At 36.7% G+C, this 24,315-nt stretch overlaps 1 protein-coding gene across 1 annotated transcript in view; it reads right to left on the reverse strand.

Annotated features, from left to right (window-relative positions):
* Positions 1 to 24,315, reverse strand: part of ITPR2 (inositol 1,4,5-trisphosphate receptor type 2) — a 526,257-nt gene that overhangs the window by 85,250 nt on the left and 416,692 nt on the right. Inside the window, exons 47-49 of the mRNA XM_082849662.1 lie at positions 21,877 to 22,069; positions 18,986 to 19,111; positions 11,463 to 11,638 (exon numbers count right to left, since the gene is read on the reverse strand). Of these exons, the coding sequence (XP_082705788.1) occupies positions 11,463 to 11,638; positions 18,986 to 19,111; positions 21,877 to 22,069 (495 nt within the window). The remainder of the gene's footprint in view (positions 1 to 11,462; positions 11,639 to 18,985; positions 19,112 to 21,876; positions 22,070 to 24,315) is intronic.

The raw sequence follows: 24,315 nt of genomic DNA on the forward strand, positions 1-24,315 counted from the left end.
CTTATTTGTTCTGAAACTCACAAAAACAGCATGTCATTGACAAAACCTATTATTCACAAAGTCTGTGGTTTTCTTTTATGATTTCTCATTTTGTAATTTTTCAGCACTGCTTACAAATCTGCATGTAAACACCATAGAGACAAACCCTGTATTCTTTGCAGTTCCAGGAAAAGAGAGGAAGAGTAATTAAGAGCCACAGCTCTAAAATCAAGACAGACGTGAATTTAAATGCTAGTTTTCCCACTACTATTATCTGACCTAGGCCATGCAACTGGAGGCCTTGGTTGTTTCTTCTCAAAAACTGGAATAAAGGAATTCCCACCTCATAGAACTCTTCAAGGAATTAAATAATTCATAATGAATATGAAGCCCTTAGTACAATGACTCTTGAAATATTACTCATTATATTTTCCATATTAAAAGTAATAATGCAATGTTTTTATTATTATACTATAAATGAAATAGAAAAATATATTTTCAGAAAACATCCAGAGATTTGTCCTCGATTTTTTTATCCTGGACTTTCTCTACTGAATATTATTTTAAACAAGTAGGCCATTAAAAATTATTTTTGTATTTAATTTACTCTACATTCATAAAAAATATAAATATACTTCTCTACCTAGATTAAAATAAATATAATACTTGGATGTATTTTCCAAGTCCTATGTATGGTAATTATTCAGTAAATGTTTTGGAGTGTTTATTATGCTTGGTACCATGCAGAGCAGGGGTCCCCAATCCCCAGGCTGTGGACTGGTACCAGTCTGCGGACTGTTAGGAAGCGGGTGGCACAGCAGGAGGTGAGCGGCAGGCCAGCGAGGGAAGCTTCATCTGCCGCTCCCCATCGCTCCCCATCACTTCCATTACCGCCTGAACCATTCCCCCCAACCCCGGTCTGTGGAAAAAATGTCTTCCACAAAACCGGTCCCTGGTGCCAAAAAGGTTGGGGACCGCTGATGTAGAGTATTCAAATTAAAAATACATTTAAATACAGAAATTTAAGTACAGAAATTTATACTGAGGTTCTTTGGCAATTGTATCATATTTGTTTTTATATGTCCAAACCTAACTTTGGGAAGACAGCTTGCTCTTTGCAACATCATAGATTTTTTTCCATGTATATGAAAGAAACTGCCTTATGGAATGATTTTAAATAACATAAGAAGGAGCACAACACTTTGGGCAGAAGTAAAATTTGAGAGGTTGGAAAAACTTTTCCTTCCACTTTCTGAAATCCAAATCAATCCAGATAAAATGAGAAATGGTTTATCATTGCACGTTGTGAAGATAACCAAACCAAGTCAACAACACAGCAATTAAAAACTCCAAACCTTTCCTAAGTTTGCCCCATGTTAATTAAATATCCTCTCAATAATAGATATTATCAATTTCATCATCTTGTTAACTTGAATAATGTTAAATAGAAAGTCTTACTTCACTATTTAGTGTTACATCATCACACCTTTACATTACTATTAAATATAGCTACTGTATTAATGGATGTCTTTATGTTTACTATCCAAAAGCAAGTTTAATTCATTCACCCATATCATCAATATGAAATAGAAATAAGTTCTATAAAAAATAAAATTAAAAATTAAAATTATGACTTTTCAGAAGGATGAATTATATGTTGAAGACAAATTGTTTAAATGTTGTGTATTTGAGTCATAAAAAATTTATGCAGGAAAACTATAAGTCCTATATACTTATAGGAAAAGGGATACATTGAATTCAGGTTCTCAAGAGCAATATAGTTCAATTCTCAAATAATGCAAAAGCAAGGACACACTTCTGCCTAAAAGGGCCTCTGCCATTCTTGCATGAAAAAGAAAGATTCGCCTTATTTATTTCAGGTTAACTTTTTTGAACCTTGACCTAAAGCTTCATATTGATGAATATGCTCCTTTTCTCTTGATGGAGCCAATGCCGGTAGTGGCAGCCACCTATTTCTGCAGATATCAGAAACAAGGAAACTGTTGTCTTTTAATTTTGAAGTATTCATACCATGAAGAAATAAGTGTAAGTATAAATGATTTGGGTAGGAAAAAACTTGAACGCTGGTTTTTCCTGATGCATGACCTGGAAATTTGCAAATTAGTTTTATTGAGCATTTTCCATGAAAGCTGGGAATATTTATGGAAATGAAGAAGTTACAAAAACATTCTCCCATTTCATGTCATGACTTACTTGACATCGTCTAACCAGTCCTTCGTTTGTCAATACCATTACGTAGGCGATCATTGCTTCTGTGGCAAGCGTTCATGTGGGCAACAATAAACGGGGGGTGTGGGAACTGAGCAAGGTGGTTAAAAGGCCATCTTCTGAACTGGTGTTGGAAGGACCCTTGAGTCAGCACACAAATACCGATATAAATGATCACAACCGTCCCTTATATTTTTTTCTTTCTCCATCTATTCTTCAAAGCTGCCCTTGATACATTTTTCATTGACAATGGGATAAATTGTGTGAAGGTTGGGAGAAAAAGTGGCAGGTGGGGGAGGGAAATGGCAGCAATGTAAGCTCTCTGTACAGCCTTTTAAAAGTAACACATCATCCAAATGATGGTCTACCAAAACAGAAAAATGAATGTTCATTTGTTAATCAATGTATACTAAAACAAATTCATTAATTTTAACTAGGTAAATTAATTATACAGTATAGTAATATTTTCATAGATATTTTATATTTCATTGATATGTCTTTGCAGGACTTTTTTTTAAACAGTGCAATATAGTGGGAAGACCCTGGCTTAGAAGTTGGGCCATCAGGGTTCCAGTCTTGGCTCTGCCACTAATTACTTAGGTAAATCCTCCTGGTGTCTATAGGATGTATACACTCATTTCTAAAATGAAATGACCAGAAGGGAATAAGCCTTAAGGTGCCTCACAGCTCTAGAATTTTATGTGGTGTCCCTTAAAGTTTGCTATTTTATGTGATCACAGAAATTTATAGCTGCCTTTATATAATCCTTTCTGTCTTACTTGGTTCTATGTCCCTGATCAATAATCCTATCCCCATCTTACATTGTTCCTATTTATTTTCCAACAATAATTATAGCAAAAAAAGATTGCCTACTATTTATTAAAAAGTAAAATTGAATCTATTGTCTTGAACTGCAGTTTAACTATATTACTATATATTCATCGACCTTCTTACTAAAAAATCAGATTATCTGATTAAAAAATCTCCATTTCAGTGATGTTACATCTTGGGCAGGATAAGGTTCTACAGTCAAAGTGTGAGGCAAAATTGTCATGTAGTCAAAATCACCCAAGAGATCTTTTAAATTGCCAGCGAAACAGTACAGTAAACAAGGGTGGTGTAAACTGTAGTGTCTCTTACTAAAGTCAACACATGCTAGTATTCTCCCAGCACTGGGGCAGTTTTCTGTTTCTGCAACTGAATATCAGAAGTGGGAGGATCAGTGACTGTATTATATGAAAAACAGGGAGTGTGTGTGTGTGTGTGTGTGTGTGTGTGTGTGTGTGTGTGTGTGAGAAAGAAAGGACGAGAATATGAATGTTTTGACTCAATATATTTCACAGGTGTTTATCGTATTATTTATTATAAAAATCTAAACAATAAGAATTAATGAAATGGTTAAATAAATTATATAACATCCATATAACTGGTTAATACTATCATTATTAAAATGAGATTTATAAATAAGTTTGATGGTATGAAAACATATTAAGTGATCCCAAACTGATAAAATGTGTTTATATTTGCCAAAATAATGTTCATTTTCATTAGCAATAACTAAAAATGTAACGTAGAGGTGGGAAGAAAACTGTACTGGGTTATAAGATATGCTTTTCTAACACAGAAGAACATTTGAATTTTTAAAAACAACTCAAATATTGAGGTAACCCCCGTGACAAGACAGAGAAGCGAGCTGCAAGCTAAATACAAATTTTTTAGAAACGAGCAAAGATGATAAAGATGAAGCAGAAACTGATAATACTAAGTGCTCAGAATATAGATGGAGGTTTTTTCCTCCCACTTGATTCCTTTACCAAAAAAAGGACTTTCTGTATTTGCTTAACACTGTGAAAGACACTGAGTCAGAAACAAACAAGTCCCTGTGAACCAAAATACAAACACTTAGGATCATGACAGCAATGTTTTACAATTAAATCCTACTTCATGTATTAGGTACCGGTAAACGGCGGCCTTTATTGCTATTATTATCGTACTATTGTTCTTTTCTAAATCTTCACACTAATCTTCTGAACTGATCTTCTCAACAACCCGATGAGGACAGACTAGGCTTTAATATCTTCATTTCACTGATGACAAGAACGGAATTCAGAGGCTTGCTATTTACCTAAGGTCTGGAATTCTGATGCTCATTAAGGCTTAACTCTCAGGTAGACGATTTTTCCCTGTTTCTGATACCTATAACTTTAGCAATTATAGTTCCACCTGTTACACACTGCAAAGTTTTAAGTGTAAATTAAGTTAATAAATACGTTAAACTCTAAGGGAAAAACATGATTGGTTTATGTTTTCTTTTTTTCCTACCTCCTAGGAAATGGTAAGCCATAGACAGTTCTGTAATGAGCCTGTTATGTTAAACGTTAAGGTAAATGATATTTGCTAAAATGTTTTTATTAATCTGTACAGTATCAAAACTATAGGTAAAAACTCTTCTATCAATATCTATCATAACAAAATTACAATTATTCCATTCAATTTGTCCCAAATCAAAGCTAATATTTTCTTTGGTCAAAATGCCCTGGACAGGCAGATCATAATGTATCATTTGGGGACTGTGCAAACGAGTGTTTTATGCTGTGAAGGCTATTAGACTACCCACAGATTCACATAGTTAATAAGAAAATTATATCTCCATGTAGATTTCTTCTCAGGAAGAAATTAAAGTATAACACTTGCTGCTCTTATGAAGTTTTTTATTTTAAATTAAATTAATTTATTTTACACAGCAGGTTCTTATTAGTAATCCATTTTATACATACTAGTGTATACATGTCAATCCCAATCTCCCAATTCATCCCACTACCACCCCTCACCCCGCTTTGCCCTCTTGGTGTCCATACATTTGTTCTCTACATCTGTGTCTCTATTTTTGCCTTGCAAACCGGTTGATCTGTACCATTTTTCTAGATTCCACATATATGCATTAATATACAATATTTGTTTTTCTCTTTCTGACTTAACGTCACTCTGTATGACAGTCTCTAGGTCCATCTATGTCTCTAAAAATGACCCAGTATCATTCCTTTTTATGGCTGAGAAATATTCCATTGTATATATGTACCATATTTTCTTTATCCATTCATCTGTCAATGGGCATTCAGGTTGCTTCCATGACCTGGCTATTGTAAACAGTGCTGCAATGAATACTGGGGTGCATGTGTCTTTTTGAATTATGGTCTTCTCAGGGTATATGCCCAGTAGTGGGATTGCTGGGTCGTATGGTAGTTCTATTTTTAGCTTCTTAAGGAACCTCCATACTGTTCTTCATAGTGGCTGTATCAGTTTCATTCCCACCAACAGCACAAGAGGGTTCCCTTTTCTCCATACCCTCTCCAGCATTTGTCGTTTGCAGATTTTCTTAGGATGCCCATTCTAACTGGTGTGAAGTGATACCTCATTGTAGTTTTGAGTTGCATTTCTCTAATAATTAGTGATGTTGAACAGCTTTTCATGTGCCTCTTGGCCATCTGTATGTCTTCTTTGGAGAAATGCCTATTTAGGTCTTTGGCCATTTTTTGATTGGGTTGTTTGTTTTTTTAATATTGAGCTGCATGAGCTGTTTATATTTTTTGGAGATTAATCCTTTGTCCGTTGCTTTGTTTGCAAATATTTTCTCCCATTCTGAGGGTTGTGTTTTCATCTTGTTTATGGTTTCCTTTGCTGTGTAAAAGCTTTTAAGTTTCATTAGGTCCCATTTGTTTATTTTTGTTTTTATTTCCATTACTCTAGGAGGTGGGTCAAAAAAGATCTTGCTGTGATTTATATCAAAGAGTGTTCTTCCTATGGTTTCCTCTAAGAGTTTTATAGTGTCCAGTCTTACATTTAGGTCTTTAATTCATTTTGAGTTTATTTTTGTGTATGGTGTTAGGGAGTGTTCTAATTTCACTCTTTTACATGTAGCTGTCCAGTTTTCCAGGCACCACTTATTGAAGAGACTGTCTTCTCCATTGTATATCCTTGCCTCCTTTGTCATAGATTAGTTGACCATAGGTGCATGGGTTTATCTCTGGGCTATCTATCTTCTTCCATTGATCTATATTTCTGTTTCTGTGCCAGTACCATATTGTCTTGATGACTGTAGCTTTAGAGTATAGTCTGAATTCAGGGAGTCCGATTCCTCCAGCTCTGTTTTTTTCCCTCAAGATTGCTTTGGCTGTTTGGGGCCTTTTGTGTCTCCATACAAATTTTAAGATTTTTTGTTCTAGTTCTGTAAAAAATGCCATTGGTAATTTGATAGGGATTGCATTGAATCTGTAGATTGCTTTGGGTAGTATAGTCATTTTCAGAATATTGATTCTTCCAATCCATGAAATGCTATATCTCTCCAACTGTTTGTCATCTTTGATATCTTTCATCAGTGTATTATGTTTTTCTGAGTATAGGTCTTTTACCTCTTAGGTAGGTTTATTCCTAGGTATTTTATTCTTTTTGTTGCGGTGGTGAATGGGATTGTTTCCCTTTCTGATCTTTCGTTTTTAGAGTATAGGAATACAAGAGATTTCTGTGCATTAATTTTGTATCCTGAAACTTTACCAAATTCATTGATTAGCTCTAGTAGTTTTCTGATGGCATCTTTAGGATTAGTTATGTATAGTATCATGTCATCTGCAAACAGTGACAGTTTTACTTCTTTTCCAACTTGGATTCCTTTTATTTTTTTTTCTTCTCTGATTGCTTTGGCTAGGACTTCCAAAACTATGTTGAATAAGAGTGGCAAGAGTGGACATCCTTGTCTTGTTCCTGTTCTTAGTGGAAATGCTTTCAGTTTTTCACCATTGAGAATGACGTTGGCTGTGGGATTGTCGCATATGGCCTTTATTATGTTGAGGTAGGAGGTTCCCTCTATCCCACTTTCTGGGGAGTTTTTATCATAAGTAGGTGTTGAATTTTGTCAAAAGCCTTTTCTGCATCTATTGAGATGATCACATGGTTTTCATTCTTCAATTTGTTAATATGGTGTATCACATTCATAGATTTCCGTATACTGAAGAATCTTTGCATACCTGGGATAAATCCCACTTGATCATGGTGTATGATCCTTTTAATGTGTTGTTGGATTCTGTTTGCTAGTATTTTGTTGAGGATTTTTGCATCTACATTCATCAGTGACATTGGTCTGTAATTTTCTTTTTTTGTAGTATCTTTGTCTGGTTTTAGTATCAGGGTGATGGTGCCTCGTAGAAAGAGTTTAGGAGTGTTCCTTCCTCTGCAATTTTTTGGAAGAGTTTGAGAAGGATGGGTGTTAGCTCTTCTCTAAATGTTTGATAGAATTCACCTGTGAAGCCATCTGGTCCTGGACTTCTGTTTGCATCTGAGAAGAAAGTGTAATCTGCTGTTTTCAGATGGAATGTCCTATAAATATCAATTAAATCTATATGGTCTATTGTGTCACTTAAAGCTTGTGTTTCCTTATTAATATTCTGTCTGGATGATCTGTCCATTGGTGTAAGTGAGGTGTTAAAGTCCCCCACTATTATTGTGTTACTGTCAATTTCCTCTTTTATAGCTGTTAGCATTTATTTGCCTTATGTATTGAGGTGCTCCTATGTTGGGTATGTATATATTTATAATCATTATATCTTCTTCTTGGATTGATCCCTTGATCATTATGTAGTGTCCTTCCTTGTCTCTTGTAACATTCTTTATTTTAAAGTCTATTTTATCTGATACTAGTATTGTTACTCCAGATTTCTTTTGATTTCCATTTGCATGGAAAATCTTTTTCCATCCCCTCAGTTTCAGTCTGTATGCATCCCTAGGTCTGAAGTGGGTCTCTTGTAGACAGCATATACATGGGTCTTGCTTTTGCATCCATTCAGCGAGCCTGTGTCTTTTGGTTGGAGCATTTAATCCATTCACATGTAAGGTAATTATTGATATGTATGTTCCTATGACTATTTTCTTAATTGTTTTGGGTTTGTTTTTGTAGGTCCTTTTCTTCTCTTGTGTTTCCCACTTAGAGAAGTTCCTTTAGCATTTTTTGTAGAGCCGGTTTGGTGGTGCTGAATCCTCTTAGCTTTTGCTTGCCTGTAAAGCTTTTGATTTCTCCATCGAATCTGAATGAGATCCTAGCTGGGTAATCTTGGTTGTAGGTTCTTCCCTTTCATCACTTTAACTATATCATGCCACTCCCTTCTGGCTTGTATATTTTTTGCTGAGAAATCAGCTGTTAATCTAATGGGAGTTCCCTTGTATGTAATTTGTCATTTTTCCCTTTTTGCTTTTAATAATTTGTCTTTGTCTTTAATTTTTGTCAACTTGATTACTATGTGTCTCAGCGTGGTTCTCCTTGGGTTTATGCTGCCTGGGACTCTCTGTGCTTCCTGGACTTGGGTGGCTATTTCATTTCTGATATTAGGGAAGTTTTCAACTATGGTCTCTTCAAATATTTTCTCAGGTTCTGTATCTCTCTCTTCTCCTTCTGGAATCCCAATAATGCGAATGTTGGTGCATTTAATGTTGTCCCAGAGGTCTCTTAGGCTGTCTTCATTTCTTTTAATTCTTTTTTCTCTACTCTGTTCCATGGCAGTGATTTCCATTGTTCTGTCTTCCAGGTCAATTATGCATTCTTCTGTCTCAGTTATTCTGCTATTGATTCCCTTCTAGTGCATTTTTCATTTCAGTTATTGTATTGTTCATCTCTGTTTGTTTGTTCTTTAATTCTTCTAGGTGTTTGTTCTTTAATTCTTCTAGGTGTTTTTTCTTTAATTCTTCTAGGTGTTTGTTCTTTAATTCTTCTAGGTCTTTGTTAAACATTTCTTGCATCTTCTCAATCTTTGCCTTCATTTTTTTTCTTACATCCTGGATCGTCTTCACTATCATTATTCTGAATTCTTTTTCGGGAAGGTTGCCTATTTCCACTTCATTTAATTGGTTTTCTGGTGTTTTATCTTTTTCTTTCATCTGGTATATATTCCTCTGCCTTTTCATTTTGTCTATCTTTCTGTGAATGTAGTTTTCATTCCACAGGCTGCAGGATTGTAGCTCTTCTTGCTTCTGCTGTCTGCCCTCTGGTGATGAATAGTCATTACTTATAGTGGAACTATTCTCACCAAACCAGGCAGAAGTTATCTTTTTACCCTGTCCCATGAGGGGCAAAAGAAAAATTCTCCCAGTGTTTTTGGCTTTCCCAATAGATTTTAAAATGTTATTCCATACCTCTTTATATATCCTTAAAGCTTCTGGATGGCAAGAACCACAAATCCTCTATTATTACCATTGTCTATTAGATAACAGAGACCCAATAAATGCTGTTATTTTGGTCTAATTCTGTCTAGCTATTATTTCATTTATCAAATTTGGATTTTCTCACTTGGATTAATGTCTTATTGAGGATCAGTTATCAGTTTAGAAATATTATTTGTTTCTTCAAATAATTGGGTTCGATCGTCAATGTATTTTTTAAAGAAAAAATAATAAGCTGGATGCAGTAATAGGCTTAGAAAAAATCAGATAAATTCATGAAGATTCCTTAATTCACTCGGTTGGAAATTTCGCAAAATTAGCTTATTTCCAAAGCATCAGAAGTACTAGTTCAGTTCATGTAAACAATTTTTGAATGTTTAAGTGCTAGGCATTAAGGTGGAGAAAAATGGGGTAGGGAGTGAGTGAGGTAGACAGGATTATATCTATGAATGTGACAACCCCTGCCCTCAAGAAACTTACAGAATAACTTATTTGGTACTTTACAGAATTCTTTACTGATAGAGCCCTTTGTATGTATAGTACACTTCCCCTTATTCACGATGATTGAGGAATAATTGGTAATTTGGTGACCTGAATGTAATCATTTAATATATATAAACATATAAATATATCTGTCACATATATATATGTATATATATATGTATCCATCACATATATATGTATATATCTGTCATATATATCATATCCAGTTTTTGAAGAATTATAATATTATAATGTATAATATTATATGTAATATTATAATAGGGGTCAGAAACATAGATTTGGCCATAATAGCTTGGCTTTATAGTTCTCAAGTTTGGTTGATTATTTCATTTATTCATTTTCAATATATATTTGCCACCTGTTTTTTATGTGCAAGGCACTGTAAATGTATAAGAATACAAAGATAATCTTTCACTCATTCATTAGTTAATTTAATTAAGAAATATTTGTTGAATACCAATGATGTTCCAGACATTGAATGATCAATCATTAGTCTTATGAACTGTATAATGTAGTAGGGGAGATACCAGATACAGATATACAGACACCAGAATATAGGATATTATGTTAGAAACCCAGAAAGTGCTTAGCTATTGAGCAGACATATTAGCAAGATTTATTTACCTGCCACATGTTCTTTCATCAACCTGGTGATTTACCATTTCCTAATATCCCTTTTTAGCTGTGCCATACAAAAAGTTGTCTAGTCCCTTTAAAATTTTATCTCTTGGGCAAAATTACTGCTATTTGCAATAGTAGTCTGGCTTACTTATTCTAAACTTACTTAGCTCAAGTTGTGAAATGTATGCCCTTGTTCTAATATTTCAAAATTAAAAAAAAAATTAGTGGAAAAAAAGTCTCATCTATGCCTTTCACAAGTTAATAGGTTTTGTTCTCATAAAAAGAGTCCAACTTCATATTTTCTCTTACAGCAACCCTTTTCTTTTGGTCATTTTATAAAAGGTATTATTCACTTCTAAAATTCTGCTGAATATAATTTAATCTTTCTCGGATGATTTAGAAGTTACTTTAGGATGTTAACAGTGGCTCAGAGTTAATTTTGTCAATAGCTGCCCATATAGGATGCCAAAGGCATTAAAACTGAATTGGATTAAATTGACTGCAGAACTGGGTCATGCCCCAAATGCTACCATCTTAAATATATCAAATTTTCACTTGCCATTTTTTTTTTTTTTTTGCGGTACGCGGGCCTCTCACTGTTGCGGCCCCTCCCGCCGCGGAGCACAGGCTCCAGACGCTCAGGCCCAGCGGCCATGGCCCACGGGCCGAGCCGCTCCGCAGCATGCGGGATCCTCCCGGACCGGGGCACGAACCCAACCACTGAGCCACCAAGGAAGCCCCTCACTTGCCATTTTTCCTTTCTCTCAAAAGTCAATAAAAAAGGTACAAGTTAAACTCTGATTAACTAGGACTCACAATGAATTAGAATTTACTGTATATACAGAGTTAAAGCATAGAGTTACATTTTTATATTTAGTACACTTTTAATTCATCCAGAACAGTAGAAAGCTAAGTAAAGTACTTACATTAGCTGCACCAAGAAGTATTAACGTAGGCCCAAGACCTATTGTATATATTGATCTGAGCATTACTGACACAAGAAATGGCCGAATACCCACAGGCTTGGAGAAGAAAAACAGCATAGATGTGCAGACTGCAACTGCTATCCAAAGCAGAACTGAGAACAATGGTGAAAGTGTACCTGTAAAATGTGGAAGGAGTTTATTTTTACTAAGAACAAAACTAGAACCGTCTACTTTATATAATACAGCAAGATAAGCCCTAAAACAGTGAATTTCAAAATAACCCACTCTACACACTGTATACTTAGAGGAAATGTCTTTGTACACATTACTCATTATTACATTTCCAGAAAGTTTGTGATGAATCCCAGGCTGCTTAAATACTCACTAGTCAACGCGCCTTTCATTAAGTCTGAGACTTGTTCATCTTTCTCTCCTACGGGAGTTACATGCTAACTACTTTGGATAGAGGTATCTCACTTGGGAGTCTTAATTCAAAATTTATGATTAATGACCACTAACTGTTCAGCTAAATCATATGGAATCAGGCAGTGAACTCATACCTTGTCCTGTTTTATTATTATCAAGTTTTTATGTTATAGATTACTCTAAAGAATTCAGAATGTAGAATATCCAGTCTTTAATGAAATAGACCTAAGCTTTAACTGTTAAAACATACAACTGTATTTATGTGTATGAATACATATGCATATGTGTGTATTTAAAAGCCAAACCAACATCTAAAAAAAATGTTCAGCTATTTACGTCATCAGAAAACAGAAGTTCCAAATGTTTCAAAACTAAACTCCATTACGACAAAAATTTCTTTAGAAATGGCCCTAAAATGGGTTCAAAAATACATTTCCTTTTTTAAAAAGGACAATTCATTGACGTTTGCTCTGACATGGGGATTCAAAGAATCCCCCTCTGAAGGTCATGTGGTGCTATATTTGCAGAAGTAAATTAAAGGGCAACACTCTTGGGCTGATTAGACCTCAGACGTGTGTCTTTAGGCTGAAGTCAGAGGGGAAAGAATAAAATAGAGACTTTCCACTAGTGATTTCTCTGGGCCACACCTCTTTTTATTATTTATAAAATTCACTTCTGAATGCAAACACCACGAGTGCTCTGACGTGCAGAGTTTCTGTATTATCATGGACACCATGGAATTATCTGGATTCGGTCAGTGAATTCTGTACAGGCCTTTAGTTCATAGTGAGTGCTAATGGATCCCGAGTAGGCAGGAAGATCCTGTCAGTCATTAAAAAACAAACAAAACAGAAGTCAGATAATGAGCAGCATTGGCTTAGACAGGTTTACTCTTGCAAGGTTGTTCTTATGTTATCTCTCAAAGCAAGCAGTGATGAAAGAGGATTGGGAGGAGAGACCTGATCTGCCCCTTTACCAGATTTATGATCTGATAAGAGTACTTTGAAGATGGTGGGAAAAAAAGGGGTAAGCTGCTTGCTCTGGAAATTACCTTCGATTCCTGGTCTCTGGCAACACGAACAAAATGGGTACCCAACTCATGTTTATTAAGACGCTGGCTTGTGAGCCCTCTATGTCTACCAAAACATAGCCTGACCACCAGCTGCCCGCGTTTCACAGATCTGAAAGAGCCACGGAGAGGATGATGCCTTCCACCTTCTCTCATGCTTACTGGGGCGCCATCAGAACGTGAGCTCTGTCAGCGTGAGGACCACCTCTGGGCCCGTCCCAGTGCCTGGCGGGCAGTAACAAATAAATATTGCTGACTAGATGAATAAACAGAAACATAACCTGTGAGCTCGTTTTCAGTAAGTAACTAAGTCTCCAGTTATAAATTCCCCAAGTTGTGGAGCTTCACTGTTAAGTTTACTAAAACTGCCAACATCTTTGCACACTGAACAGCTCTCAGCCACTCACTGGACTCTTCAGCGTAATTCATAAGCAATGACTTGGTGTGACATGCTTATTTTAAAAGTCTCAGCTTTGGCACTGATAGTCACACCGTGCACTGTCACTAATGCCTGATCATCGAACCACATCTTGACCACTCTTTCCCAGACAGTATCTGGCTTGCTGAGGTTTCCCCTTGATTAAATATGAAATTATAACCATGAACTTACAACTGGGTATTTGATCTCTTTGTAGAGAGAACTCAAATGGTGTCTAGCCTAGTACCTTGCACAAAGTTTAGTGTTAAATATGTATTTGTGAATAGTAAATAAATTTACAAGTTACTTAAAATGGCTATTAATTTACAGTTTTGACAGTTGACAATAATTTGTAATCATACTCTATATGAATGATCATACTGTTTTCTAGCTGAAGATTTGATGCTAAAAGAATAAACTGAAACTCTCTGACAAACTTTAGAGAAGACAGTACAGACTGTCAAAGCCATTTTTTATCCTTAAGGGTTGAAAGGGGGGACTGTCTTCTTAATACTTTATATTAATTTTCTATAATGAGCATGTATTACTTTTGTAACAGAAAACATTTTTAGAATTCCCTCTATATATTATTAAGTGTTAGAAAGTATAAAGTTTGTCCTTCATAAAAAAAATTCAAATAGAAAAATTGGAGACCTCAAGGCAATTCACCTCTTCCATCTACCTCAGCTGACTTGTTTATACGTTTACTTAGAGAGCTTGCCGCTTATTACTCCCCTCTCTTCATTGCTCTGCCTCTTGCAGAGCCTCAGAATTTCCTGTTTCCCCCACCTCAGTCCAGCTAAAGTAGACCAGATAAATCTATGGGTTCTTTACTATTGTGCCTCACTCCTTTCTTCATCCCTTAACTAGACTGTAAGTTCCTTGAGAACAAGGACAACCTTCCCAACCTTTGTTATCTCTAGGGCCTAACACAGTGCCTGGCACCCAGCCACACTCCATCAACGGTTGCTATTAAGATGAATGCATTAAAACCACCCTGAAGAACTTATTTCCTTTAAAACAAAGCACTTGAGGGAAAAAAGAATGACACCCAAAATTCGAACACAATATTCTTAAAAAATCACATGCTATCTGGATATAAGAAATTCCCAGGGCAGCACTTTTCTCTGCTAACGGTCTGCCTTTGCCAAACTGGGCAGGGATGGTTGGCATGGCAACGCTCAACTTCTGAGTGGACATCTCGGAGATTCCCTAGCATCAACAGCTGTGGCTTCAGCCACAACAAGCATAGCGTCATTCCTCAACTTTGGCACAAGTTTCTTTTTTAGAGAAGCACATGTTAAACCTATAAACCAATCAACCAAACATGGAAACCCAGACCAAAACCTGCAGCCACATAATAAGCCCTGGATTCCTGAAGAAATTCAGAGCTCTACAAAGCCTGGAAATGAAAGGAGATTATCTGCAGTAGGGGTTGGGAGGGTGGGTGCCTTCTAAGCTGATCCTCTGAGAATCACCTTCCCCACTAAGTATCTCCCTTTAATTATTGTACACTACTACCCTGGTTGCAGGGTGACACCATTCTCTCAGGTAATATTACAACCCAAGTGTGAACCAGAGATCTGGGCACAACTGATTGCCAGTAGCTCATGTGTGGTTAGGCTGGAAAATACCCTTGGAGAAAGCATACTCAGCTCATTCCCCGTGCCGCATCAGCCACAGTGACTCCGGAGCAGTTTGCATTAGGATCTGGGGGTGGGAAAGGTGGCCCATTTTGACCACAGGTCTTTTTTTCGGCCCAAGATTCACTAGGTGATTTTTGTGATCAACTTCTATACCCAGAAACCAGGAACCTCAGAGTTGGATGGAGTCTTCATATTTACTTATTTTTTTCTTTTTTAACTTTTTATTTCAAAACTTTCTGACAATGTTACAGTTGCAAATACAATACAAAATTCCCATATACCCTTTACCTAGATTCCCCCAATACCTTACATAATCACATTACCATGATCAATATCTGGAAATTAATATGATATACCACTTTAATCTATACACCTTATTCAAAGATCATGGATTGCCCCAATAAGGTCTTTTTTCTGAACCGGGATTACACATTCTTTTTAGCTGTCATGTCTCTTTAGTCTCTTAATTCCTCAATATCTCTTTGACTTTCATAAGCTTCAAGAGTATGGGCCAATTATTTTGTAGAATGTTCCTCATTCTGGATTTGCCTGAAATTTCCTCAGTTTACGCATTTTTGGCAAATGATGCCATGTCCTTGTCAGCACATCATGTCAAGAGGCACTCGATGTTGCTGTGTCTCATTACTGGTGACATTAACATTGATCACATAATTAAAGTGATCTCCCCACTTTAAAGTCACTCTTGTTTCTTTTATAATAAGCATATTATGGAGAAATATACTTTGAGTATGTCAGTGTCCTGTTTCTCATTATACTTTTTCATCTAACACTCACCTATTAATTTTAGCATCCACTGATGATTCTTACTACCATATGACGTTCGCCAAATGGTGACATTCTGTTTCCAGATTAATTGGAATACTTTCTCTTCTATCAATATGGACTGCTGGATTCTTATTTTATTCTATGGGTTATTACATATTACTGTCAATATTTTTTCTCAAAATTTCCACTGATGTGGCCACTGGGAGACCTTTCAAGTTGAATCCTGTGTTCTCTGACATGTTCCCATCATTTTTTTTAGCACTTTTTGGAAGGAATCTGTTTTTGTTTGGTTGGTTTTTTTTTCTTTTTCTTTTTTTTTTGCAGTACACGGGCCTCTCACTGTTGTGGCCTCTCCCGTTGCGGAGCACAGGCTCCGGACGTGCAGGCTCAGCGGCCATGGCTCACGGGCCCAGCCGCTCCGTGGCATGTGGGATCTTCCCGGACCAGGGCACGAACCCGTGTCCCCTGCATCGGCAGGCGGACTCTCAACCACTGCGCCACCAGGGAAGCCCTGGAAGGAATCTTATGATCAACTAATTCATCTTTAAATTGCCTCAAAGTGCTCCAGCCATGGAGTCATCTGGCCTGTGCTTGACAAAATCCAGGGTTAGAGACTTGCACGTCCAGCACAGAATTTACCTTCTCCAGCCAGTTCTGATGGCCAAGTGTGCCAGTCAGTCTTAACTTTGCTTCCTCAGCCTTCCTAGCTATGCACAGCGTGTAACTGAAGGTTGGAGGCTCAGCTAATCCTGACCAAAATTGTAACCTTATTCATGGAGCTATAATTAAATAACCCCTCTAGAACTGTAATCAGATTACGCAAAAAATCTGCGGATTCCGCATTGCCAAAATGGCAGCTCGTGCCTTCCCTTCCCTCTTAGGACCACACCCACACCCAGATACCTAAGAGTGGGCCTCCATCTTGGTTACTACTGTTAACGTCTATTCAGTCCCTTTCGAAGAGTAAAGTCTGCATCTGCACCTGATGATGACACAGAATGTTTTCCTGCCTTGTTTGTGTTAGTCCTATTTCTTTCTGAGGCTGCAGCCTCATTCCCAATTCTACTATGTATGTGGTTTCAAGTTCTTGTTCAAGGACCAGTTGTATTAGCAACACCTTGGGAGCTTGTTAAAAAAATACACAGTTCCAGACTCTACTCCCGAATTATTGGGCAAATCTTCCTAAGCCTCTAAGTCTTTATCCATGAGGATGAAGTACTTACTTTATGGATTGTCAGGAAGATTAAATGAAGTTATGTATGTGAGGTGCTTAGCATTTTGCCTGAGCCTATCTAAATGGTAAACAATAATAGCTGCTGTTATCCTCATCAGTTTTACTATCATCATTGTTATTAGTCAGGCAAATATGAAAAAATGTAGCAGGTATTCTACTTTCTGCTGCTGAGTAAAGAGTAGATGTCCAGAGTGGTGGCAGTGCCCATCTCCATGATATTTCATGTACAATTGGTGGCAGCAGAGGCTGTATACTTTGGTTCTGGTGGTTTTGTAAGGGATATCATGGAATGGAACTCAGGGAAGATGATGTCCTGTATAAAGGGGTACCTGCTACCTACACACTCCCAACCTAATCATCCACGGAGAAAAGTCCTAGATTGTAAACAAAAGCGTTAACCTTCTACTCTGAGATCTGCCATTCTTCAGCTTCTCTGGGCTTCCATCTCTGTATGTGTCAAATGATGATTTGATATTAGATGATTCCAGAACTGCTTCCATATCTAAGACGTTATGCTTCCGTTAACCGGGACACTACGATCTACTCTCAGCATTCCTTGTGCAGATGATACTAATTTATCATTTCCGGCTGAACTTCTCCCCGTAACAAGAGTTACATTCTTCCACGCCAAGAGGGCTATCATCACTAAACGAGACTAAACACAATGAAGAGAAAGCTGTTTCCACTTCCTGCTGTATTTGCAACTTCCCTACACAGGGCGGCCAAATATTTGCTATGTTTTCATTGCTGTTTAACTCACACATCCACTCCACTGCCAAATATTCTTCTTTTATTAGCACTGGCGTACCTTCTAAAAGAATCAAACTTTTTATGACCACTCAGATTATACCCAAAGGCTAGAACTTTGATATCTGCTGTCTGTACGGACCTTTGAAATAATAAATTACCAGCACACTCCCATTTCCATTCCTGCTCACCTCCAGTTCATCTGAAATAGGCTTAAACACCGGTTGCTCGTGTCATACCATCCTTTTCACTGAGCTTCCCTTTGTAGTACTATTATTTAGCTTGTAACAACAAACAACATCGACAGCTAAGCTTTACGGCACGCTCACCAGCCGCTATTCTAACCGCTGTACCTATAGCATCTCATTAGATTCTCACATAATCCTATGAACAGATGAGATACAAAAGCACCTTGTGGTGATTGTTTGCTGGCATCTCCCATCTTGTCCTTCAAGCCATTCTTTCAACACCCATTCCAAAGTTATTGACCGGACTGTATCCCAAGCCTGTGACATACTTTCCCATATGCACTTTTGCCAGATTTAAACAAAACTTAATTTCCACAGTCCCACCCTTTAGCATACCTCTCCTATTATTTCCCATTTCACTTAACATGGGATAATTTCTCCTGTCCTTGCTTTTGCAAAACCTCATGTATTGTTCGTTTAATAACATTAACTTCATAGTCAATATCTTTTATGTTCTATTATCGTATTTGGTCTTACCCTGTACGTTTAAAAACTTCTTTTCAGACTACTTGCCTGCTCCTTGTAGAAACCTCAGACAACACGGAAAGCAAAGAGAAGAGAGTAAAACAGAGATTCTACTTATTTATCTCAGTCAACATTTTGGCATACATCCCTCTCATTTTTCCCATATATTTATGTAATTGAAACAATACAGTATAAAAATGCTTTCAGTCACAAAAATTATGTACGAATAATTTTTTCATTGCCTTATTTGTCAGTATATAATATAGCTCTACTAGCTCTTCTGTATATGAGCTTTTTAAAAAAACATTTATATTGACCATTGTTTTTTGCCTACTCTCCTTATCATCATTCTCTATTTCCAATGAATCCGTTCAACAAGATTGTAATTGTTGTAATTGGGAAGGTCTAGATAGTTAGGGCATGCATCAAGAGTATTATTTCAGACTCAAAAATACTTATCATTTAAAGATAGACAAGCACTTGCCTTCATCTCCATCATCCCCAAATGGGTAGAAGAGAGCCACAGCTAAGTTGATGAACACAGCCAGGTTGAAGGAGATGCTCCCCCAGAGAGAAATGTGTCTTGAGAACCAGAACAGGGCAGGATTACCTAGCGGGAAAGAAATGCAGAGGAACAGGACAGAAAATGAATTTTGATTTCAACACAGGAGCCCTACTGAAATAACATTTTACTAAATGCATTTTTGTTAACTACCATAAAACTACGACTTATTTTAGAACATTTATAATCGATATACCAAAAAGGAGTCTTCTATTTGATTCCTTCTTTCTCCTTTAGCCAGTTTACATCTAAGCCATTGTAGAAGGATGAGTAATTCTGCAATTGCTAAAGGTGGTCAGAAAAGATGATTCTATATGAATTCTCTTTAATTTATCCCTAGAACAGATTATGGGGGAAGAGAGTTTAGCAGCCGCCTGGGGCACCTTTTAATGGAATGGTATACATTGCTGTGTAGTTTAGTAATATTGATAAATTGTTCTCACTCCCGTGTCTCAAAGTAAAATAAAACCCCCCACCCCTTGCACAGATTTATCTCTGGGGAAAACTCCAAATCACAGTCACAGCTACCTGAAACTCTGAAACCTAACAGCACGGCATAGCATTGTTTACTGGGAACTAGTGATTTATAACACTAAGTTTTAAGCCTTTAGGCTTCCCGAGAACTTGTTGGGTTTGCAACAGCAGAAGTAAATGAAAGATACAACAAGAACTACCAATAAGTGGGAGAGGCTTTGCTGAATAGTTTCAGAAACGGGATTCTGTATCTGTCGTCAGAAATGAATTAGCAGATGCATCTACTGAACACAACTGACATTTACATAAACCAAAACTCAGTTGTTTTCACCTCTCCTAAAGAACTGAACAGATACGTCATGCATATAAGTTTGACACGTGACTTATTCAAGTCTTGCCCATTCTCTAACTCTTAATAGCTTAACATCAGATTTAAAATATTGGAGTCAATTGAGGGGGAAAGACATCTCAATTTTCAAATGGAAATTTTAAGCTTTTCAAATTATGTTCTGTGAATTCCAATCTCAAGTCTGTTCCTTACTTATAAACTACACTTCCCTTCAGTACTTCTTGTTTTCCTTCTCTTGGAATGGAGCATTCCAGTACTGGAGTAGGCTATGATTAGCCATGGGATTTAGTTGACTAATGTGTCATAAATTGTAAACATCTGCATCTCCATCATTCCTGATTTAGGAGTCCTCATTTTAAAAAGCAGAATACTGAGACAAAATCATTACATACATTTGTAATACAAATACATTTGTAATAACAAATCCATCAAATGAACTAGATCTGTCTATAACCTGATCATAAGCTGCTTCCAAATTTTAAAAGTAAACTGCATGTTGGAAATTATTTTAAGATTTGTTTTTTAAAAAAATATTTATTTATTTGGCCGCACCGGGTCTCAGTTGCGGCATGGCAGGTTATTTCAGTTGTGGCATGTGGGCTCCTTTAGTTGCTGCATGAGGGCTCTTAGTTGCAGCACGCAGGATCTAGTTCCCTGACCAGGGATTGAACCTGGGCCCCCTGCATTGGGAGGGCGGAGTCTTAACCACTGGACCACCAGGGAAGTCCCAAGATTTGTTTTTTGATAAATGACAAAACATTTATCTAAGCACAGATCCTACAAGCACTGGCTCATTATTCAATTTACTTTTTGTCAAGAACAAAAAGTATGTTTATCAAATTAAGTCTTCATATGTATTCTGGACACCCAAAATTTTCTCTGAATTCCATAAGGTTCTACATGGTAAAATGCTAAGGGAGAGTAATTTCTATATTTTTTCAAATATCCTGCTAAGAAGTGTGACGACGCGTGCTACAATCTTTATCCGAAGACGCTATGTCTCAAGCTCAACCAAGTTCATAAACCACAATCACTGAAGTTCCTAGGAAACTAAAATGATGAAGCACTGTTGAGTAGAGGTATTGAGAACATATACCTGCCTATCTGGAAAACCTTCCCAGAAGTCAGAAAAGACTTAATCAAAAGTTTTCCCCTATCAATTTTTGTTAAAAACTCATAATATTTCTCATCTGGGAAAATAAACTTTATTTTAAACTTGAAAATTTTTCAATTTTTTGGTAAACTTGTAATTTTATTTTTTCACTTTTTATTTTATATTGTACTTGATTAACAATGTTGTGTTAGTTTCAGGTGTTCAGCAAAGTGATTCAATTATCCATATACATGTATCTATTCTTTTCCAAATTCTTTCCCCATTTAGGTGGTTACATAATATTTCCAAATAGACTGGAGACCTGAGAAATAAGTAATGGTAACTGTATTATGGTAACTTTTAACTGTGACATTGTAACCGTGCCCTATTTGAATGCAAGTGTCACACAATTTTTACTTTGATTTGCTGAGGTACAGATATGTTGAAAGATAGAATGACTCTCAGAAGAAAATATTAAACAATCTACTCAATCATAAGATCAGAAACACAAGAGGACAAAAGTGCTGGTGCCGACATCTCTCCACCCCGTTCACTGACTGTTAAGGCCGGTCAGGGCCTATTCATGCATTTCAAACTTGCAGCTGTTCCAAGGCTGAAATATACAGCTGCAATCTTGGATGTCATAATATTTATAAAACTATAGGATCAGCACTAAAAGATGATCTAATTAGTCAGAGTTTTCTGTTTTCCTTAAGCCACAGGTGTCCTGGCTTCAGTTGCAGACTGAGCTTACAATCTTAAGCCTATAAACGATTTCAGTAACATCAGATGGCAAGAAATTAAGAACCAATTGAAACGAATACTGTCAGTTATCCCGAAGTACCAAGGTATCTAACATTATGCTCAAAATGAACCATTTCAGTTTACTGTACTTACTCCTGATTTTCTTCTGCCACTTCATCTCATTGTAGAGATCTTCCGTTTGCTGGAAAAAGTCATTCACTTTACTTCCTTGTTCATCCCTTTCCGTGGTATTGAACACCCGGAACTTGGATTCTCGCGTGAGGTATTCACATATATTGGGGACAGGAAACACTATTTGTTCCATTGTCCTATCATGCCGAACAATCTGAAAACATTAATTTGCATTTCTTTCAGGCTTTGGATGGTCTTAAACTATTTCCTGTTTTTAGCATGACTTTATTAATGATACTTTATGACTTCAGTTATGAAAAAATGTACCAACTTGAAGTATCTGAAATAGTCCTTTACATTTTTCTCTTTAAATGAGAGAAGTTAACTGGACTAATGTATTATAAGTATTATATTTTGTTATAAATAACAAAAGAAAATCTTTATTCTTTCTGGATCAGCATTAAACTCTTGCCAGCATTTTTATGTTCATGAAGTACATCAGAGAACTAAGAGGGTCTTAACTGGCAAGTGACTGGTTATGTAATCTTAAGCACAGCGCTTGGTATATTTTTAACCTGCTGTTAGCCTGTTCTTCCTAAAAAGGGCTGTTGGGGAACAAATGACATATACAACATGAGTGCCCTGAGTTCTACAGAGAAAAATGCTTTATGTCATTAAAATGTGGCAAGACATATTTTTGTAGGTATAACTTCCATTCAAGCATATACCCAGAGGTGAATAGTCATTATTTTGTACTTCTCTTATTTGGTATTTGTAAGAATTTAACTTCAAACAACAACAACAACAGCAAAACCCAGGGTAAATGTTTTCCTACAGCTTTCCTATGTCACAAGGGTTTGTGTAGACTAAGTCTCAAGCTTCATATTTATGTACTCTACCTAGCCCTCAAGAATGAACCACAGGATTGGTTTAAGGCAAAAGAGTCATTCTATTTCCCTTTGACTGGTATGGTGAGGAGCAAATAGCCTAGCTCTGGGAAATGAGGCGTAAGGAGAAATATCCTGGGGTTGCAAGGTGCTCCCAGGAAAGATTTTGCTTCCTGAAAAGGCAGAAAGCCACATGAGACCAATAAAATAACAACAAAAAATCAAATACACAACACAAAAGCTCTTTCTTGCTGTACCGTCTTTCTTCCTGCCTAGAACAAAAGGTGGTGATGATACTTAAAACTCTGGCAGCCATTCTGCCACCATGAAGTGACATATCACCAGCATAAAAAGGAAGACTTAGCAGAAGAGATGGAAAAGGTCTGAGTGTTTGAAGACATCACTGAGTCATTTAATCAATTATAGAACTACTGGTACCTCCAGACTTCCCATTATGCGGGATAATCAAACATTTTTATTGTTTAAAAAACTGTCAGTCTGGTATTCTTTTACTTGTAACTGAAGCTACCTTAAATGATATGTAATATACACAGACCACATACTAGAATACTATCATAAAACAAAGAAGACATTTGTAGTGGTAAATAAAATTCTTGAACATAGGCTAAAAAAATCAATTGTACAAAAGAAGAATTGGACCTCTTTGGTATGGTAAGCAACTATGTGTGGGGAAAAAAAGGTTTACTTGATCCAACAGTGTCAAACATTTTAAAAAAAACTCAGGGTGCATTTAAGAAATAATGTTCTGATTACTATAAGCCAAGCTTTTCAGCCCCTTTAGGACACATCATGTTTGATCTTGGTTGTTACATTTTACAAGGGGCATTGACAGACTGGAGGGATTACTGAAAGAGATGGGAATGCATTAACCGTAAAAAGCCAAAAATGTATACTTTTTAAAATATACTTATTCAACAAATGCTTATTCAGTCCTTAGGCGAGGAGTCCTGGGAAATTCAAAGTGAAAAAACAACATGAATCCCTATCTGTAAAAGCTTGTATTGCTTACTAATCACAATGGTTCTTCAAATGTTAGAGGTAAGCCTGTCGTGTTGACAGGGTAGCAAATATTCGGAACAGTAGGCAAACATAAAAGTGGGCTAGAGTGCATGTTTTATCAAAAAATAACTTTCTAATTACTGGAGTTATTCCAAATTGGATGTTTCCTCCTGAAGTGGTAAGATCACTATCACAGGAAGAATTTAAAGCAGAAACAGGATCCTCATAAAGCAATTCCTCCTTGGATAGGTGAACAGACTAGGTAACCCACAAGGTCCTTCCTATTTCCCAGGGTCTTTGAGTCTATAACATACAGACAAACTATTATTTTCAACAATACTCATTATTATGGTTAGGCTCCAAGAACAGTGTTCAGTTTTGGAAATAAAAGGATGATCAAGACTAGCTTCTGCCTCAAATAGGGGACAAGTTACCCAGAAGAAGCTAACAGTATTCCAACAGGACACATTAACAGAATGATCAAACTGCTGTGGGAGCATAGTGGGATGAAATTAATGAATGCCTGAAGGAAGGAGGGCATGAGGATTGGTCA

Source organism: Leucopleurus acutus, assembly GCF_964270905.1.
Source record: "Leucopleurus acutus genome assembly, chromosome: 11".
NCBI lineage: Eukaryota > Metazoa > Chordata > Mammalia > Artiodactyla > Delphinidae > Leucopleurus > Leucopleurus acutus.